The 20,236-nt window shown below is 42.8% G+C and overlaps 1 protein-coding gene across 3 annotated transcripts in view; it reads right to left on the reverse strand.

Moving 5' to 3' along the window:
• PAMR1 (peptidase domain containing associated with muscle regeneration 1) overlaps positions 1–19,357 on the reverse strand; it is a 111,972-nt gene extending 92,615 nt beyond the window's left edge. The window contains exon 1 of one of the 3 annotated variants that reach the window (XM_069091429.1): positions 18,742–19,357. In XM_069091429.1, coding sequence (XP_068947530.1) covers positions 18,742–18,814 — 73 coding nt within the window. In that variant the 5' untranslated portion in view covers positions 18,815–19,357. The remainder of the gene's footprint in view (positions 1–18,741) is intronic. The other 2 variants (XM_069091431.1, XM_069091430.1) reach the window with 2 other exon arrangements.
• Positions 19,358–20,236: the final 879 nt, after the last annotated feature.

The raw sequence follows: 20,236 nt of genomic DNA on the forward strand, positions 1-20,236 counted from the left end.
TTCTTCTTCTTCTTCTTCTTCTTCTTCTTCTTCTTCTTCTTCTTCTTCTTCTTCTTCTTCTTCTTCTTCTTCTTCTTTTTGGAGGGGGGGGGCAGGGAAATTGGGTTTAAGGGACTTGCCCAAGGTTACAGGGCTAGTAAGTGTTAAGTGTCTGAGGCCACATTTGAACTCAGGTCTTCCTTATTCCAGGGCCAGTACCCTATTCACTGCACCATCTGGCTGCCCCTCAGCCATAATTCTTACAGATTTAAAAGTTGTTGTTATTATATAAATTGTTCTCCTGGTTCTGCCTATTTGAAACAGAGAGAGAGAGAGAGACAGAGAGAGAGAGAGACAGAGACAGAGAGACAGAGACAGAGACAGAGAGACAGAGACAGAGAGAGAGAGACAGAGACAGAGAGAGACAGAGACAGAGACAGACAGAGAGACAGAGAGAGAGAGATAGAGAGAGAGACAGAGACAGAGACAGAGAGACAGAGACAGAGAGAGACAGAGAGAGACAGAGACAGAGAGAGAGACAGAGACAGAGAGAGACAGACAGAGAGAGACAGAGAGACAGAGACAGAGACAGAGAGACAGAGACAGACAGAGAGAGAGAAAGACAGACAAAATAGGTATAGACAGACAGACAGATGATAGGTATAGGCAGAGAGACAGGGAGACAGATGAGAGAGACAGAGACAATAGAGACGGAGAGATAGAGAGAGGTGTAGTTATATAGGACAGGGTATTTGCCCACAAGCAAGTCACCCAACCTCCCTCTACCTCCATTAAATGAGGAGCTTGGACCAGGTGGCCACTGTTTTTCTCTTGGTTCTAGGTCAATAATCTCCTGATAGCATAGTCCATGATCCTAAGAATGGACTTTCCTAGGAGGTGGCCCTTGATCCGAGCTTTAAAGACAGCTAACTGCTCAAAGATGCTAAAGGCATTGGTGAGGATGGAGTCCATTCCAGGCACAGGGAACAGCCTATACAAGAGTACAGAGAAGGAATGACCTCTATGAGAAAAGAACTAAGAGCAGATTGGCTGAGCCATGAAGTACCAGGGGAGGGGAATGATGCGGGAAAAAGCTAGGAATAGCAGGCCAGAGTCTGCTTCAAAGGTCCTGCAGAGGAATCTGTATTTTACCCTAGGGGATAGAGGGAGCTGTGGAAGCTTCCTTGAGCAGAGGAGTGACATAGTCAGGCTTCATGAATATCAGTTCGATGGCTATACAGATGCATTAGAGAGGGAAGGAAATTGAAACTTGGAGAGATCATGTAAGGTTTTTAGAATGCAAAATAAAAAGGAAAAGATCGTGGTCCTTTAGGAGCTCACATTCTGCTTACATAGGAACCAAGAGGCAAGGGAAATGAAGGGGAACTCCAGGAAATGGTATTTATTGTGCTCTACCAAAATTTTCATAACATCGAATAAGCTATTAAAGCTTAAAACTGTGCTAAGACTTTTGGGATACCCTGTATTAGCATCAATTTACATGCCCAACAAGTAGGAAAAGGCCTATCAAATTGTCATCCAAAGACCTGATTATCACAACATAAGAAATAAGGCAGTTTGGCATAGTGGATAGAGACCTAGGCTTAGTCAAATCAAGGCAATAAATCAACATGCAATTATTAAATGCCTATTATGTGGCAGGAGGGGTAGCTAGCACTATATTCAGTGTAAGGAAGATTCATCTCCCTAAGTCCAAATCTCTCCTCAGACATTCACTCTCTGTATGATCCTGGACAAGTCACTTCATTCTGTTTGCCTCAGCTGTAAAATGAGCTGGAGGAGGAAATGATAAACCACTCTAGTATCTCTGCCCAGAAAACCCCACATGGGGTCACAAAGAGTCATACAAGACCGAAAAAGCGACTGAACAACAAATATTGAAATACAGTAATCAAAATATTTATGAGAAAAGTTCACAGATTCAAGTTCAAGATCTCTACCTCTAAGACTATAAATTACAGACAAGCTGCCAACAGTGTGATCAGTGAGTTTTTGCATTGAGATTTCTCTATATGGATGAAATCACAAGTCTCTATCAAAAAAAAAAAACTTGTTCATAAAATCCTAAATTTGTTTACAAATTGTTTTAAAAGTTGTATGTGAAACAGTAGCACTCAAGTTCTTTTTGTTTCCAAGTCTCCGTCTTTCATGGTGTCTCCAGCCCTGGGCATTTAGTGGGCTGACCAGGGAAGTCTGCCTAGCAATGAACTGGCTACTGTTCGAAAGTGTGATCCCATCCCAGAACAATAAATATACTGGCTTCGAGTGTTTAAAAGAATGGTAGTAACAGAAAGAAAAACTGATTTTAAAAAGTGCAAAGAAAAAGAAGGATCCTCCTGAGATATCCAGGGAGCCCTTGTGAGGTCACACTGGATTTCAAGCTCCCAAAGACTTTCAGAGAGGAAAGTTGACTATGTTGGTCACACGCTCAGCTCCTTCAAAGGAATGATTACTAGAGCTGAGAGTTTGGTTGGCTGATAAAAGAGCTTTGTTGCTAGCACCGTTGGTCACACTTTGGTTTTGGCTGCCAAGAAGGCAGCCTCTGCCTCAGGTACCTCCAGTTGTGCCCACAGTAGCCCCTTCATTGCTAGGCAGACTCCCCTGGTCAGCCCACTGAATGCCCAGGGCTGGAGACACCATGAAAGACAGAGACTTGGAAACAAACAGAACATGACTGCTACTGTTTCATATACATCTTTTAAAACAATTTGTAAACAAATTTAGGATTTCTGATTTTATGAACAAGTAGATTCACCTTCTTGAATTCAAATCCAGCCTCGGACACTTACTAGCATGTTTGACCCTGGGCAAGTCATTTAACGCTGTTTGTGTTAGTTGCTCAGGTGTCAAATGAGCTGGAGAAGAAAATGGCAAACCACCATCTTTGCCAATAAAACCTCTAATGGGGTCATGAAGAGTCAGACGTGACTAAACTGAGCATTTATATTCTGCTTATTTGAATGGTTTTGTGGATGGTTGCTAAATCTGAAGGGGAAGATCCTCCAATCAACTCTAAAGGACCTATGAAGGAAGATTCCATCCACAGCCAGAGAAAGAACTGATAAATAGAAGTAGGCATCGTATGGTTTTACATATACATACATATTTGTGCCTAATGGTAGTCTTCTTTAACTCTAAACTAATAAGCCAAATACTTAATAAGCACTCTGTAAGCCACTGGGGAGGCATGTACAAAATACATAGCATGCTTACAAAATGAAGGTGGTTTGTGGTGGGTACACTAACTAGAAGCTTCGGGAAAGGATGCATGTGGAAAGTGATCCCTGAGCTGAGTCTTGACAGAAACCAAGAATTCCTAGAGAGGCCAGCGAGGAGGGAGAGCATCCCAGGCATGGGAGACAGCCAGGGCAAAGGTGTGGAGATGGGATATGGAGAGTTGTGTGGGCAGAACAGCAAACAGGCTGTATGGTTGGATGGTAGGCAGAGAATGGGAAGCGAAGTAAGGTGTAACAGAAGACTAGAAACGTGAGGATCCAACCTGTAAAGATTTTCAATGCCAGCAGTTCGCATTTGTTCTTAGAGGTACTCTGGAGTCACTGAAGTGTTTTGAGTAGCAGAATGACTTTGTCAGACCTGTGCTTTAGGAAAATCATTGTGACAAATCTAGTGTTCTTTCTTCTACTATGCTGCAGAACCCCAATTTTAAAGAAAAGTGCCCAGGTCATCCATATCTTCATTCCTCTCTGGGATCTCTGCTCTTGATTCTCTGGACTTTTTCTAGCATTTTATGGCAACTTCCTCACCATGGAGGTTCACTCCACCCAATACTGGTGAATGTTAAACAACTAACTTTCTAGAGCAGGAGAGGGAAGTACAGGACCCACTTTCCCACTTTGAAACTTAAACAGAATTATTAACACTTTCTCCATTCTTTTCTTTGTAGCATTAATTCATTTCCATCATCTAAATGCCTTCAGAGCTGGTTCTGGCAGCTGTGCCCACTTCCTCTGATTGTCTGGTTCTTCCCCAAACCTTCCTATTTTAAGGAAACCTCTTAGGCCCACCATTCTTTCTCAACCTTGAATTTTTTCTCTTCTCTGGTACTTTTTCTTCCTCCTTTATAGCATTCTTTTATGTGTTGTCTTCCTCAATTAGAATATAAGCTCCTTGAGGTCAGGGAATATCCTTTTTTCTAATTTGCACAGTGTCTGGCTTACAGTAAGTGCTTAATAAATGCTTGCTGTTGGCAGAATGGAACTGGAAGTTATAATTCAGTAAGGGGGCAGGGATTCATTGGTAGAAACCACTACCTGGAATATTGGTATGTTGATTCTGTAGCTACCTGGGTTTACTTAGGACAAGAGACATAGGAGGGTCATACCATCAGGTCCTTCTAGGGACTTCCCACCTTGGAGAGTCAGTAGACTGATCAGGAGATCTAACTCACAATAAAGGAATAGCTATAGAAATGGTCAGATGCAGGAAATCTAATTTTTTTAACAAATTTTCAGTTCCAAATTTTCTCAATTCCTCCACTCCCTCCCTTGCACATTGAGAAGGAAAGAAATATGATAACCATAATGCTTATTAAATCCTGCAAAACATTTCTGTATTAGTCATATTTTAAAAAGCAACAATAAAGAAAAATAGGCTTCGATCTGCGCTCTGAGTCTATTATTTCTCTCTCTGGAGGTGGATAGCATTTTTCATCACAAGACCTTTGGAATTGTTGTGTGGGCATTGTATTGCTTGGAGTAACTAAGTCTTTCACATTTAACTATTTTTAAAATATTGCTGTTAATATGCAAATTGTTGCCCTGGTTCTGATCCCATCATTTTGCATCAGTTCATATAAGTCTTCCCAGGCTTTTCCAAAACCACCTTTTTCATTATTTTCTCACGGCATAACTATATTCCCTCACAATCATGTATCATAACTTGTTCATTCATTCCCCAGTTGATGGGGATCCCCTCAGTTTCCAGTTCTTTGCTACCACAAAAAGAGCTGCTATACATATTTTTGTATATATGGGTCCTTTCCCTTTTCATCTGATTTCTTTGGGGTACAGATCTGATTTTGGTAGACAATTAGATTCTTGCTAAAAGGTAAGAACTCAGATGTGGTGAACAACCAGCAACAAAGTCCTTTATTAGTCAGCTAACTTCTTTCCTCTGCTGTGGGCAGCCCAAGGAGCCAAGATCATCTTGGAAATGTCACATAGTTGATGAATTAGTTGAAACTCATAAATAGCTTATACATAACAAGTTGGAGATCTCAGATGTTTCCTACCAAGTCCCATCACAAGTGGTCACATGTCATTTCCCCTGTAATAGAGTGTAAGCTTCTCTGGGGCAGGCATTGATTCTTTTTTTGCTTTCATATCCCCAGCACAGTGGTACAAAGTAGGTGATTAATAAATGCATGTTAATTGATTGCTAGCATATAGTATGTGCTTAATAAATGCTATTCAATTCCATATAGTTGAACTGGACCCTCTCCCTGCCCCCAGGATACACAATTAAGAAGTTCCTCAAATCTCACTATGGGACTGACCCTATCTTTAATGAGGGTGGGAAGTGGGTAAACAAGGAATAGACTTCATTTCTCGTTGCTGACAAGCCTATAAAGAAAGGGTTACTAGACCAGGGTTTGTGAACTTGAACAAAGTATATTTAGATAACTGTATTCCAATATAATGGGTATCCTTTCTCTTCAAAAACACCATGGTGAGAAGGGGACCATGAGCTTCACTAGACTGCCCAAGGAGTCCACGTCATGAGAAAAGGGGTTGCAGGGTCATTGATTGAAAGTTGGAAGAGACCTGAGAGGCCATTGAGTTCAACTAGCTGATTTTACTGATGAAGGAACTGAGGCACAGCTTTTACATTATACTCCCAGTGACACAACTAGTAAGTGTCTTTAGGTAGGATTTGAACCCAGGATTGCTGGACTCTACCCTAGACCATGCCATCTTCCACTCTTCCCTGCTCCTGTAACTTTCCCCACATTCTCTATAGGCCCCAAGTTCACTTTTCTATCTACCAAAGACTCATTGAGGGATGGCAAAAGCCAGGTACTTTCAATGAATTGGACTCTCCTACAATGTATTCATCACTTCTCCCTGACAGTAGACGCTCTGTTTTTTCCATCACCCGAGCAGTCTGAGCCGACACCACTTACTCAGATTTGTGCTTGCCAAACCACTAACCCAGCCTGCTCTCTGCCAGCGGGGACCTCAGGGAGTGGAGTGATAAAAAACCCCCAGAGCAATGCCTTTATTAGTTCAGGGGAAGTCCAAACTCAGAAGGGTTGGCAGAAACAGAGTCTTCAGGGAAAGCCAGCTACAGTCAAGCCAAGTCCATAGCTCTTGTTACCCCCTTGGGGTGAGTCCCTTCTCCCTCTCAACATTCATGGAAGAAATGTAATAGTCTAACCTTCCTTCCAGAGCTAGAATGTCCTCTGCATGTCAGGCAGGTAGGTAGACAGTCAGGAGACTATTTTACTACAAGATTTCAGAATTGGAGCCCTCTAGTCTAGGGGTTCTTAACCCAGAGCCTCCAAGTTTATTTTTTAATGTGTTAGATAATTATATTTACAATATAGTTAGTTTTATTTGGAATCATCTGTATTTTATGTTGTGCATTTAAAAGTCTTATTCTGAGGGATCCACAGGCTTCACCAGACTGCCAAAGGGATGCACGATGTTAAAAGGTTATGAACTCCTGGTGTTCTCCAAGGTATACCTGAATAAGCTATACATCTTTATACTATACATATCTATTAGAATGTAAGCTCCCTGAGGGCAGGGAATGCTTTTGTTTTTCTTTGTTTCTTGATACTTAGAACTGTTCCTGGTACACAGCAGGTGCTTAAAAATGCTTTCTTATGGATTAATTACTGACAGACAAGTGGTCATTCAGTGTTTGCCTGAAGACCTCCAGTCAGGGAGAACCCCCCCCATACTTCCTATTGGGAAAATTTTTGATGACCTCTAGGCTAAAATTGCCCCTTCCCAACTACTACCCATCACTCCTACCTCTAACTACTGAGGCAAAGCAAAAAGACTCAATTAAATCCCTCTCTCATGCAAGAGTTCTTCAAATATATGAAGACATCTTTCAAACGCATCCTAAATCATTTCCAGGTGATATATCTCCAGTTCTTTTAATCTAAATTGATATGACACGATCTTAGGACCTTTCACTCTCCTTACTGCCCTCCTGGGAAAGATCTCAGGTTAATGGATGTCTTTCTAAAATATGGTGACTAGGACTGAATATTGTTTCAAGGATGGGATCTGCCCAGGACATAATATAGTGGGGCCATCACCTTTCAAATTCTAGACAGCAAGCCTCTTTAATGCAGCCTAAAAATGCATTAGAGGTTTTGGCTGCCATGTTATATTGTCAAGTCATACTAAATTTGTAGTCAGAGTCTGGTGAAAGTCCCAGATCTAATCAACCAGTTAATCAATCATCAAACATTTATGAAGTACCTATGTAATTGCCAGAAGTTGTACTGGATCCTGGGGACACAAAGAATCCTTACTTATTGGAGCTTATGTTGTAAAATGTAGATTTAAGGTACAAGGGAAGGAAAGGAGGGATGGGGAAGGGTCAGGGCCAGGCTGTTTGGAGGAAGGGCTCACATTAGGAAGCAGTGAGATGTAATGTAAGATAGTGAGAAATGTAAGATTGCAGAGGTAAATGGAGCCATATGATCAAGGACCTTGTGAACAGGCTCAGAAGTCAGTCAATCAGTGAGTAAATAAACATTTGTTAAACACCTATTGCGTATCAGGTACTGTGTTAAGCACTGGTTGGGGGGAATTCAAAAAATAGCAAAAGATCATCTACTGCAAGCTCCTTGAGGACAGACCATCTATGTATGTATGTATGTATGTATGTATGTATGTATCCATCCACCCATCCATCCATCTATCTATCTATCTATCAGGAGGAGTGGGAAGGAGAGAGGGGAAGAGAAAGAGAAATAGAGAGATACATATGTATAACTGGAAATAATCGATACAAGTTTAAAACTGACCTTATTCAGAATGATGGTAGGTTATAAGCAAGGGCATAACTTGATATTAATGGTATGCTGGTACAGCTAGGTGCTATATTAGATGGAGCAGTGAATTTGAACTCAAGGAGACCTGAATTCAAATCCTCTTTTCTCAGACTCAATTTCCTCATCTATAAAATGGGCATTACAATAGTACTCATTATGGTTTGTCTTTCATTCCCCCTACTCCCAAAAGAACCAATGACATCATTGGTCATGTCTTGATTCATGTGTGAATTGGATATAAGTGAGGCAGGGTTGCATAAAGTCATTAGCCTCACTCTCTCTTCCCCAGTCTTTGATGTCCCAGAGCAAGACAAAGTCAGAATGATTGGTGAAGGCCTGCAATGTACTGCATGACCTTGGTGTCTTCCATGTCTGACCGAGCTCTAAGCACTCCACAGCACCTGCTTCATGGTCATTGGAACAAATTATTTTCATCTGCCCATTCTGCAGGGGACAGTCTTCACATGCTTGGGGTGGAAATCCCCCTGACTCGGTGGTGGATGTGAGGCCCCTCAGTTACCCTCAACAAATATGTCCACATATGCACAAATATGTTCACATATATTTGTGTGTGTACATATATATGTATACACAGTATGTGTGTATATATGTATATACATATGCATATAAAGTATATCTGTATATACATATATATGGAGATAGAGAGATGGAGACAGAGACAAAGACAGACCTTAAGGTGCCCGTTATTATCATTATTTGAAGGAATTTGATCTGTCAATGTGGTGATTCAGAATTAGGGAAAGATCTGAGGTCAGCTAAACAACTTAGGAGCTTACTTCCATAATCTAGACATGAGGTGATGAGTCCCAGAACTCAGACATTCAGAATGTAAAGGAAGAGGAGGATATGAGAAAAGTAGACAAGAATTGATTAGTTATTGGATGCAGAGACTGAACAAGAGGATTTGCCACTTTCCAGACACTAGGAAAATGATGATAGTGTCTTGAAAAGAAATAAGGAGGGTGCACTGGAGACGGGGAAAGGGAAAGGAATTGAGATCTATGTCATTTGGTTTTGATGCATGATGCTTTTTCCTTGCCAACAGATGACACACCAGCAGAACATTAAAGCGTTAATGACCTGTTGGCAGATAGAGTCCCAGGGGCTGAGGTGGGAGGTGGTGTAGTAGTCCACGTCTGAACCCTGCTGCCTCAGAACAGGAGAAAAGAAGAACATGGTTCTCATGGAATCTTCTCTTCCACCTTGGGATTTCAGGATTTTTCACCTGCAAATTAAAATCTTTTAACCTATAAAAATGGGTTGAAATGGGGGGGGGGAACTAAGTTGGTGGAAAAAAAATTGAAAATAGAAATCACTTTTCTCACTAGCTCTCTAGTTTAAAGGTTTCTCTTGCATTTCTTCTCCTTCAAAAAATGATGAAAGGAACTTTTCTCTCACATCATTCCCCTGTCCAAATCCATCTAATTCCGGTTTTTACCTCCAACATGGAGAAATCTCGTAATGGTCTCCTCAGGAGCAAATGGAGAAAGGGGATGAAGAAGGATGGAATTTATGGAAAAATACACTAAAACTAAAATAATATATCAACTGTCCAGTGGCCACAGGGAAGGGGAGAGAATGTTTCACGTCATGAGGTCGGCTTTGAACCAGGAACAATAATCTCCTGGAGGAAAACACAGACTCAAGCTTTAAAAAAAGAAGGAAATGAAAGAAACATCTGTAAATGCTGCCTTCCAGAATGTTTTGATTCTGTAGATCTCAAAGCACTTAAGAAATGAGTCCGGCTTTCCAACTCCATTTTTTCAGGAGCCATTAGAGAGGTTTTGACAGTTTCTGTGACTTATCCAAGGTCATCTAGGATTCTCGCTGCCACCATCCAAGTTCAACAGCTCATTATCTGACCTGGATTATCATAGTGTCTTCTTAAGGAACATCCCTGCCTTGAGTACAGCTCTCAGAATTGTAAAAAATATTTTTGCTCATAGGTAGAATTGAACGAGTACCACTGTCCTGAAAAAATCTTTGGTGGTTCCCCAATGCCTATTGGATACCACTGTTCTACCTACTAGGAAAAATTTTCTAAAAATCAGAGCTATTCCAAAATGCAATAGGGTGCCTTGAAAGGTAATGAAGACCTCCTTGGAGGCTTTCAATCATAGGTCAGATAAGCAATGATTCCACAAATTGTCAAGAGGATTTTTGTTTCTGCATTCTTTGGGCTATATGACCTTGAGGTCTCACACAACTCTGAGATTCTATGATCAGATAATAGAACTATCCCCAAATGGAATGGGCTCCCTCTTCTCCCCCCCCCCCCCCCCAAGGAGAAATCAGGTCACCATTTGTTGGTGTACTGCATATTCTGTGAATTGTCCATGTTTCACTCCCACTTTTTAAACAACTTTTTGCTACCTAAATACCAAACAAATGGTTAAGAACTCAGCAGAATGATAAATAAGGTCTTTGTAGTCAATGGCAAAACTCTCCCAAGTGATTGGGCATGTTCACCTTTGCACAGGAATATTGGAAGAGCAAATTTAAGCACACATGACTGTGTTTTCTCTGTGACTCATTTTCCTACATAAGCCTCAGTGAAGCCTGTCATCTGGCTTTCTAATGAGAATAAATTCCAGTCCCATAAGGACAGGCTGCCCTACAAAAGCCCTAACATCCACATAATAAGCTAAATTGATCTCCTGTGGCATCAAGCCCATCTATTTTCTCCTATGGGTGTCCTATCACCCTCAGGCCATAGACTAGAGATCCCTGCTAACAAGATTCAGGATTTCAGAGATGAAAGGCATCTCATGGGCCATCTTGTCCAACCCACATCTGAACAAGAATCCTCTCTACAACATGCCAACAAATGGTCATCTAGATGCTACGGGAGGACCATGCCCAGAGGGAATTCACTTCCTGCCAAGGTGGCCTATTCCACTTGGGTCAAACTCCAATCATTAAGAAGGTTTTTTTTCTTTAATTTGAGCCCCAAATCTGTCTCTTTACAACTTGTACCCATTGTTCCTAGTTCTACCCTCAGGGACCATGTCATGCTGATGACTCTTGTCAAGCGTGCCATCCACTAAAACCTTCAGACCTTTTCCACCAGAATTGTTCTCTAGTCACAAGGCTCTCATCCTTTGTCCAACTGTGCCTCTGAACGAATGACCTTTGAAAAGCTTACACCTTCCATCCTCTCTGAATCATCTTAGGTGCTGCAATTAAATAGAAATGAAGAGGCTCTGTTACCATTGCTCCTATAGGAAGGATGGAGAGGGAAAAGATGAACTAATGGGCCAAGTGCTAGAGGAGACTATCTTATTTCGGGACAGCAGAGCTAACCTAACTAGCCTTGTACCTGCATCTATCATTTTAATACATGGTTTCCAGAAGAATGACAGCTGTGTGCACTAGCCTGAAAGAGGTTCCAACTAGTGATTTTTTTAATTTTATAGAGCAATGTGGGGCAGTAGAAAGAGCACTGAATTTGGAGACAGAGGTTCTGGGTTCAAATCTCTACCACCTGTGTAGTTTTGGGTAAAGGAACTTCTCTGGTTCTCAGTAGCTTCAATTGTACAAAGAGGGAGTTGGACTGTTACCTTAAAGGTCTATCCCATCTTTATCCATTCTATATTGTGCTTTAACATTGTTAAGCACTTTATATTTGTAATCTAATTTGATCTTCATGGTCTCCCTCTGAGGTTAATGTTATTATACCCATTTTATAGATGAAAAAGCTATGGCTCAGAGAAATTCAATAACTTGCCCATGGTTACACAGTTGATAAGCTTCAGACTGAACAGGAATCCCAGCTATAACAGACTAGCCACATAGCCTTTACCAAAGATTCCTGAGCAGTTCATGCCTCTTTTAAATAGTTCAATTGGTTAGGAAGGTCTCTGCTCTATTGATCCAAATGGTCTTGTCTACAGTTTCCACTCATTTGGGCAGAACTAGGGTCCAAGTAGAACAAAATTAAAATATCTTCCTTGTAACAGCCCAAGGAAGGCTTCTTAGAGAAGTTAGCAACTGCATTGGACCTAAAAGGATAGGTAGGAATCCAACAGCAATTCAAAAAGTGTCAAGGCAGAGGGGAAAGGGTGAGATAGACCTTGGAGAGAGGCAACAGAAAGCAAGATTTCCTGAGAGAACCCAGTGTCTCCAGCCAGCCCTGACAGCCAAAGCAAACAAACCCTGCTGACCAGCACAGAATCCAGGTTCCTTAATTCTTCAGGTTGTTTTGTTTATGAGTCTGAGGTTTTGGTCCTTAGTTAGTGACTTCATTTCCTCCATTCTCTACTCAAGGGCTTTGGTCAACACTTTGGATCTCTGAAGAATAGAATTCCTCAAGCTGGGACCAGGCTTCCAACTGGGCAGCATTTCTGCCAGTAATGTCACCAGTCCTGCCTTTCCAGCTAGCTGTCTATCCTCTGCACCCTCAGATTCAGTAGGGGAACATGTAAACACTGAGTTCTTCCTCTCCTTTAGGGAAAAGGTGATACTGGGAGGCTCAGTGTACCTCCTTTTCAGCGGTGCTTCCCTAGAAAGATAACAGATTCTTCACATTTCTCAGGCCAGGGCTGGGTGTTCTGCATAAGTTCATAGATTTAGAGGTAGAAGAGACCCTAGGGTTTACTGAGTTCAGCCCACTCCTTTTTCAGATTAGGAAACAGAAACCTATCAGGTACGGACTTATCCAAGGTCACCCAGATAGTAAGTAATATTACAAAGCCAGGATTTGAAACTATGTCCTCTGATTCCAAATTCAGGACTCTTTCTATTACACTCCACTGCCTCTTCACCTTTTATCTGCTCCAAGTCCACTTCTTTGGTCCTTAAATAAGGTAACAATGCAAAAGAACAGAGGCTGTCTATGTCCATGTCTTCCGAACCAGACAGGAACAGTAGCACCTTGTCCTGAATAACCCTAGGATCATAGGTTTAAAGCTGGAAAGGATGTTAAAGGTCATTGAGTCTAATACCAACTCAGAAAACTGCTAGTTCTGTGACTTTGAAGGATCTCTGAGGCTCAGGCTCCTCATCTGTGAAATGGGAACAAGACCACCTCACCCACAGGGTGGTCGTCAGGGTTACATGAGATAATGCATGTGAGTTCTGGCTATTCCAAAGCTTCTTCCCAGCTAGCTAGTTTTTCCTACCCTCGTTCCACACAGCTGGAAATATAGAAATGAGTTTCCTTTTGCCTGCAGTCCAACATCTGGGTGGAGGACCACGGGCTCACTTCCCTGGAAATATAATTCATCTGTCACTTTCAGCCGACACAGCTGAGCCAGTGGCGTCGAGAATAGCTCAATGGTATGGATGAGGTCCCATGTTTTCAGCAGCCCAGCCCTAAAGACTCCACTGGATTACCAGTCAATTATCTGCCCCCTAATCATGCAGTGGAGGTATCTGTGGTAAAGAGAGGGATGCAGGCTGGTGTGCTGAAAAAAGCATTGGCTTTACAGCCAGAAAGACCCAGGTTGTAATACAGTCTCAGACTGGTTCTGTGACTCTAAGCAAGCCACTCAAGTTCTCTGAGCCTCAGCCCCATCATCTGTAAAATGGGGATAACAACGGCACCTACCTCACAGGGTGATGCAAGCTGGGAACAGGATAACGCATGTAAAAAACTTTATAGTCACCAAGGAGCTGCATGAATGTCACATATGCTGGACAAAGCCCTGAGTCAGAAAGCCAAAGACCAGGGATCTCACCCTGGCACTTCCACTAACAAGTTGTCTAGAGCCCAAGTAGCATTTCAACCCTCTGAGTCTGAGTTTCCTCATCAGTAAAAAAGAGTGAAGCTAAATCAGAGTTCTTAATCTTGGTTAGAGGTTATAACTGACGGTCATTTGGGGAAAGTGAGGGATATCAAGGAGACCTTTGGTACTTCCGAAGGATCTATGTGTCTTGTCAGAATAACACTTTTAAAGAAATAAAATAAAAAAGATTACAAAGCAAACCAGTTATACTGAAACATGGTCCTCACAATACTTTTAAAACTAGTTCACACAGGTGAAGAACCCCTGAACTAGATAATCTTTAATCAATCAATTCACAATTATTAAGCACCTACTTCATGTCACACACCAGTGGGCATCTACAACATATACAGAGCCATCCCTAGTTCTTATAGCTGCTGCTGGATCATCTTCCTAGACAAACTATGAGATCATTGAAGACAAGATCAGTTTCATTCACATATTTATACTTCCAATACCTAGCACAGTACTCAGCACATAGTAGGCACTTAACAAGTGCTTATTAATTTTTGTAAGTCATTTTAAACTGAACTTTTGATTTCACTGGCATAGGAATCTGCTAGTAAGGAAATTCCCTGCATCAGTACCAATTAACCCTGCTCTGAAACTTAGAATCTTGGAGACTTGCCCAGGATACTTAAGAGACCAAGTAACATGCCCAGGGTCACAAAGTCAGTATGTTTCAGAGGCAAGGCTTGACTACATCTTCTGGCCACAGGGTCAGCTCTCTGTCCACTACTCCACAGCTGCCTCTCTTTGTAAAGTATATGTAAAATAAATACAAGGTCATTTGGGAAGGCTTGGGGCATTGAGGTCCTTTCCAGTTCTAAAATTCCATTCCTGAAAGATTAAGTTATGGCAAAGTTAATAGAGTTGGGAGCTTTCAGAAGTGTATTTTCAGGGGAAGTTCCCATCCTCACCCCCACCCCGGCAACGAAAGGCTCTCCATGCCTGGCTCACTCTTGAGACTCTGCTGGTATAATATATTAGAAGCTGACAGCACATTTCTTGGCCAATGCTTCCCCTTGTCCTCTTTCCACATTCCTCCTCAGGAGGCTTCTTTCTTTTACCCACTAACCTTCTGTGTTTCATATTTCCCCCCAAGATGAATTCAGGTCCTTTTCCAGCAAGCTAATGTCTGCCCTGGAAGCCATACTTTCAACATTATCCATATTAAGAAGAATTCCCAAGTGGGACATATTCAAAATGAGGTTTTCCTATTAGAGAGAGTAACCTTGGCAGAGCTCAGACTACCCAGCAGAGCTGTGTTTCTGGGCTGGGTGTGCTCACATGACTACGTTATCATTTGACCTATTGTTTTGATTCTCGTTGTCCAGCAAATGTCATGTGGCTGTGTTATTTCCACCAGTCTCCTCCCAGAATCCTGGAGAATGTTTACAACTCATCAGATCTTTTTAAAAAATCATTAAACAGGGTCAGCATGGGTCTCCTCACCAACACTAGATTCAGATTCTCACTGGGAGGGGACTGCTCAAAGTTGGATTTTGCTTTCCCATGCAGCTTCTTTATCCATCTGGGTTCGGATGCCCGATAACTACAACATCCTCTCAAAACACGTGAATTTCTTCTCTGCTAGGATTAGCAGCTCTGGCTGCCAAGATGAAACGGATCCTCCCTTAAAAATTTTCCATAGCAGAAGGTGGAAGAGATTCCTGGGTCAGGAATAAATGAGTTTTTCAGATTCTGGTCTAGTTAAAGAATGAAGAGTTGGAGTTGGTTGGTTGGTTGGTTGATTGGAGACACCTCACCTATCTTACTGCCTTATGAAGACAAAACAAAGGCACCCCTGACCTAGAGAAGGGGCCACTCTGAAACATTCATGAGGGGTTGTCGAGATCTGAAGGGGTGCCCTCTTCTCAGGTTCTTGCTTGATGGAGACATTTAAAAGAAATATCAGTAAGGTCTTCAAGCATGTGAATCGCCCCTAAGTGGTGGGGGTAGAAAATGACGCTACCTTGGCTACCTATAGTGTGTCTGCCCATATTTAACCTTTCATCAGAACTTATCCCAAAGAAACATGACTAATCTCAGTGTGAAAGCTCTGAAATGAGGGCAGGACTCATCTTACTTTTATACTTATATCCTCAGGGTCTAGCAAAGTACCTGGCTTATAGTAGGCACTTGATAGCAACCAATCAACAAGCATTTATTGAATGCTTACTATGAGCAAGGGATGTAAAGACAAAAGTCATATAATCCCTGCCCTCAAGGAATTTACATATACAAAATAAATGCAAAAGAGATGATTGGTGATGGGAAGAGGATACTGGTAGCTGAGAGTGGAGAGAAGAAGGTAGTATTTTAGTAAATTACAAATAATTGGTTAATTGAATTTGTCAGTGTGGAACATTCCCCAAATGAGAACTCCCTCCATCATCTGTGATTAAGTAGGAACTGCAAAAGGTATATAGAAGTTTTAACCTGAATTTAAAGTGGAATTTGACCAGGATTGACTGGCTAGTGTCAGAGATGGGATGTGAACCCAGGCATCCCTGACACCAGGTTCAGTACTTTGTTCACTAGCCAAGAATTCATCTCAAGTCAGAATTTAGTCCTCACCAATTTCAACAAAGCCATTGTGATTACTGGGGCTGTGGGTCCTGGATGTGGGTTGTCCAGATTCTTCTCCTTCTTCATCAGCTACTGCCTTTTGACTCCTTCCCTCACTAGTCCTTTTCCCAATGCAGTTAAGAAGAAGGAGAAAAGGATATAAAAATTCAAGTGAATCCATTCTGATAACTTGTTAGTGACTCAGAGACAAAGATTTAGTTAGAGGTGACGTTGGAGGTAAAAGAATGAACTGGGAATTATCTATTCATGATTTTACCTGTCGCTACATCAGAAAATGCCAGGCCTTTAAAGGCCCTTAGACCACATCTAGGTCAACCTCTTCATTTTACAAAGGAGGAAACTGAGGCCTGGGGAAAGACGTGTCTGAGTTCTTTTGTCAGCTTGTGTCAGGATAAGTGCTTTATGAATATTACCTCATTAGAGATTCACAACAATCCTGTTGGCACTGTTATTATTCCCATTTTACATTTGAGGAAACTAAGGCAGGCAGAGGTTAAATTACTTGCCCAGTCACATGGCTGGTAAGTGTCTGAGGCTAGATTTGAACTTCTTGACTCCAGGGCCAGTGGTCTGCTCACTGTGCGATCTAGCTACCACTGCAAAACTGAACTAGAACAGGGTCTTTTAACTGTAGTTCAGTTTCCCCTTCCTCCATACCCTAGTATACTCCCATTTTACTGACATTCCCTGATGGATGAGGTTTTACCATCCCCTTTTCTTTCTCTGGCATAATGAATTCTCAATGCTATTATTTGTTTCTTTGTCTCTATCAATGTCTCTGTTCAGTGTCCCTCTCTGTGTATCTCTCTATAGCTCTTTGTCTTTCTCTCATTGTGTCTTTCTGTCTTTCTTGGTGTCTGTGTGCATATTAATTTATTCTGCTCTCAAGACAAGCAAATCCAGGTGAATCAACAGAATGCAATAATTCAATATCTTCATGACCCCCTGGCTGAACCTCTAATGAGTCAAGCTTTTGTTCAAGATTTGCCCATGAGGCCTTCTAAAAAGTCAAGGCTAGACCACCAAGGAGTATGCTGGGAGAGATGCTCCACCTTCCCCCTCATGCTGCCTCTCCTTTAATGTGAGCACATAGAAAGCCTGTCCCTCCTTTGCTTCTGGGCCCAGAGGGGGCTCAGCTGTTCCCCAACACTCAGGGGACCCTTCACATGGAATCTGTCCAAGCAGCTCCTTGGAGATCTAGCTTGCCCCTCTCTCCTCGGAGAAAAATGGTATGACAAGCCCAAGGCTAGAAGCCAGAGTGTTTGACAAATGAGGCTGCTGAAGTGATCAAAACCTAAACACTGAGTGCAGCCACACATCCAAGGTCCACCTTTTACTCTTGCAAGGAGCACAAAACCTTCTGGATAAGAGATGAAAACAAAAAAGATGGAAATTAAACTGCTAGTCACCATCCACTCTGCCCTCAAATGAAAAGATTCATTGAAGCTTAGCTGAAAGATAAAGAGGACATCATCAAAATATGACTCATCTTCCCTTTCCTTCTCCCTGATTTTGCTTCCTTTTTCTCTCCTTTTCCCTTCCTTCTCTTTTTTCCTTTCCTTTTTTCTTTTGCTTTCTTTCCTTCTTTTTTGGACTGCTTTCTCCCTCCTTTCTTCTTCCCTTCATTCTTCTTCTTTGTATTTAGTCCTTTTTCTTCCTTCCTTTCTTTTTTTACTTTTCTTCTTTCATTCATTTTTGTCTTTTCCTTATCTCTTCCTTCTCCTTTTCTTTTGACTTTCCCTCTTATTTCTGCATTTCTTCCTTCTTGTCTTTCCATCTTTCTGTCTTTTCTTCTTTTTGTCTTTCTTTCCTTCTTTTTGTCTTTCTCTCTGTCTTTCCTTTTTGTCTTTCCTCCCATCTTTTTATATTTTCTTCCTTCTCTCCTTTTTCTTTGGTTTTCCCCTCTACTTTTTAATTTGTTTCTCTTCCTCCCTGTTTTTTCCCCTCTCCTTCCTGTGTTTTCTTTCTGAAGGAACCACTTTCTTACAAGTCAGAGCTAAGAACCCAAACTCAAATCATCATCTGTTGTCATGTGTTAACAACAGAGAAAAACAAGGCAAACATAGCAACTAAGGCACCCTCACCTCACCCCAACACACACCTGTAGAAGTGAAGGAATCAGTATCTTTCCTGAGTTTTACAACTTGGACCTTACAAAGCAGGGGAGGCCAGTCCGCATACATTACATCCCTCAGCGTCATCAATAAACAGCAACAAAGATTCGCTTCTCTGCCCCCTCCCCGCTCCCTGGAGGGCTCTCATCCCAATTCTGGAGCTGGGCTTTCTTCCCTGCAGCACCAGCTGAAATGCCCCCTCCTCGGGAGGGAGTTCTGCACACTTGCCAGCCTACCCTGCTACTTACAGTACCTCTTGGCAAGGAGGAGATGAGAAGAAGCTGCACCAAAGTGAACCCCGCTTGGGTCCAGAAGGCGAGCTCCATCCTTCCCGGGGTCAGCGCACTGGGGGACTGCCGGGACTCCGGCTCCAGGCAGGGAGACAGGCGGGAGACTGGCTTTTGCCTGGGACCACACCAAGCCCTGGCTAAGAGAGAGCTCGGGTTTCAGCGAGAGCTGGGCTCTCCCATCCTCATCAGAGGGGAACTACCTTCAGCCAGAGCAACGTCAGTCCAAGCCTCCCTCCGCGGCTGCTGCCTTAACCCTTTCTGGGCTTGACTAGGCGCTGCTGCCCCCATCGGTGGGGGCGTGGTGGGGAAGGACCCAGGGTGGAGTAGGAAGGGAAGGCACAGACCAAGCTTCCACTCCTGGAGACTTCCCTCTCCTCTGGGCTGCTCTCGTCACCGCGGGGCTTCTCCCTTCCCCTCTGGGCTGCTCTCATCTCCTGGGCGCAATGCCCCAGGGAAAAGCGGGCAGCCGGCGAGGGGCTGGGACAGGTGGGAACCCCCAACCCGCTGCCTACCCGCTCCCCCAGCCGTCCGGAAGCAGCCGGGAAGATTTGCTGCTGGCAGACATGTGTTTGTGATAACCCACATTCTCCGACAATGACTGAATGAGGAGCCTAATTACAGGCTTACTCTTACCGGGGTGCGCTGGGAAAAGACCGGACCTCGGGATACCAGATCTGGAGTTGCAAGCGACATTTAGTCCTACCTCCTCCTGATACCTGGAGGCAGGTTGGTGGCTCAGTGGGTAGAACACTGAACCTGGAGTCAGGAAGACCTGAGTTCAAATCTAGCCTCGGATACTTAGTAGTTGTGTGACCCTGGGCAAGTCACTTAACTGTTTGCTTCAATGCACTGGAGAAGGAAATGGCAGACCACTCCAGTATCTTTGCCAAGAAAAGTCATGGACAGTATTAGGGTGCTAAAAGTCTAAAAGGACTGCACAACAACAACCAATGCCTAGATAGAGGAAGGTCATTCAACTAGGAAGCAGAAGAATTGAAATTCTAACTCAGGGGCTCTGAGGGGTTTGGACTAAATGGTCTCTGACTTGACTTCCAGTTTTAAATTCAGCATTCTTAGCTCCTCTCAGCACTGTGACCTGGACTATTTAAGCTGAACACCTCACCTGATCCCTGGCTGGGTCCTCTCTTGAGGGCTCCAGGGGACTGGTCAGGTTGGAAGCCTCAACCAAAGTCAAGGGAAGGCAGGAATTCCATTGACAGACTTCCCAGGGGTCTGCGTGGTCCTTTTCTCACCCTGGGAGGAGCAGATTTGTTTCCTATGGAAAGACAATATTTATACTAACTAACCCAGGGATGGGGAACCTGTGGCCTTGAGGCCATTTGTGGCCCTCTAGGTCCTCAAGTGCAGCCCTTTGACTGAATCTTCTTGTGGTCCACTTGAGAACCTAGGGAGCCACAAAGGCTCCCCACCCCAGAACTGAACTACACTAGTTTGTAC

Source organism: Petaurus breviceps, unplaced genomic scaffold (assembly GCF_028583685.1).
Source record: "Petaurus breviceps papuanus isolate PSGF00001 unplaced genomic scaffold, PetGlider_PUasm1.0 188, whole genome shotgun sequence".
NCBI classification, from domain to species: domain Eukaryota; kingdom Metazoa; phylum Chordata; class Mammalia; order Diprotodontia; family Petauridae; genus Petaurus; species Petaurus breviceps.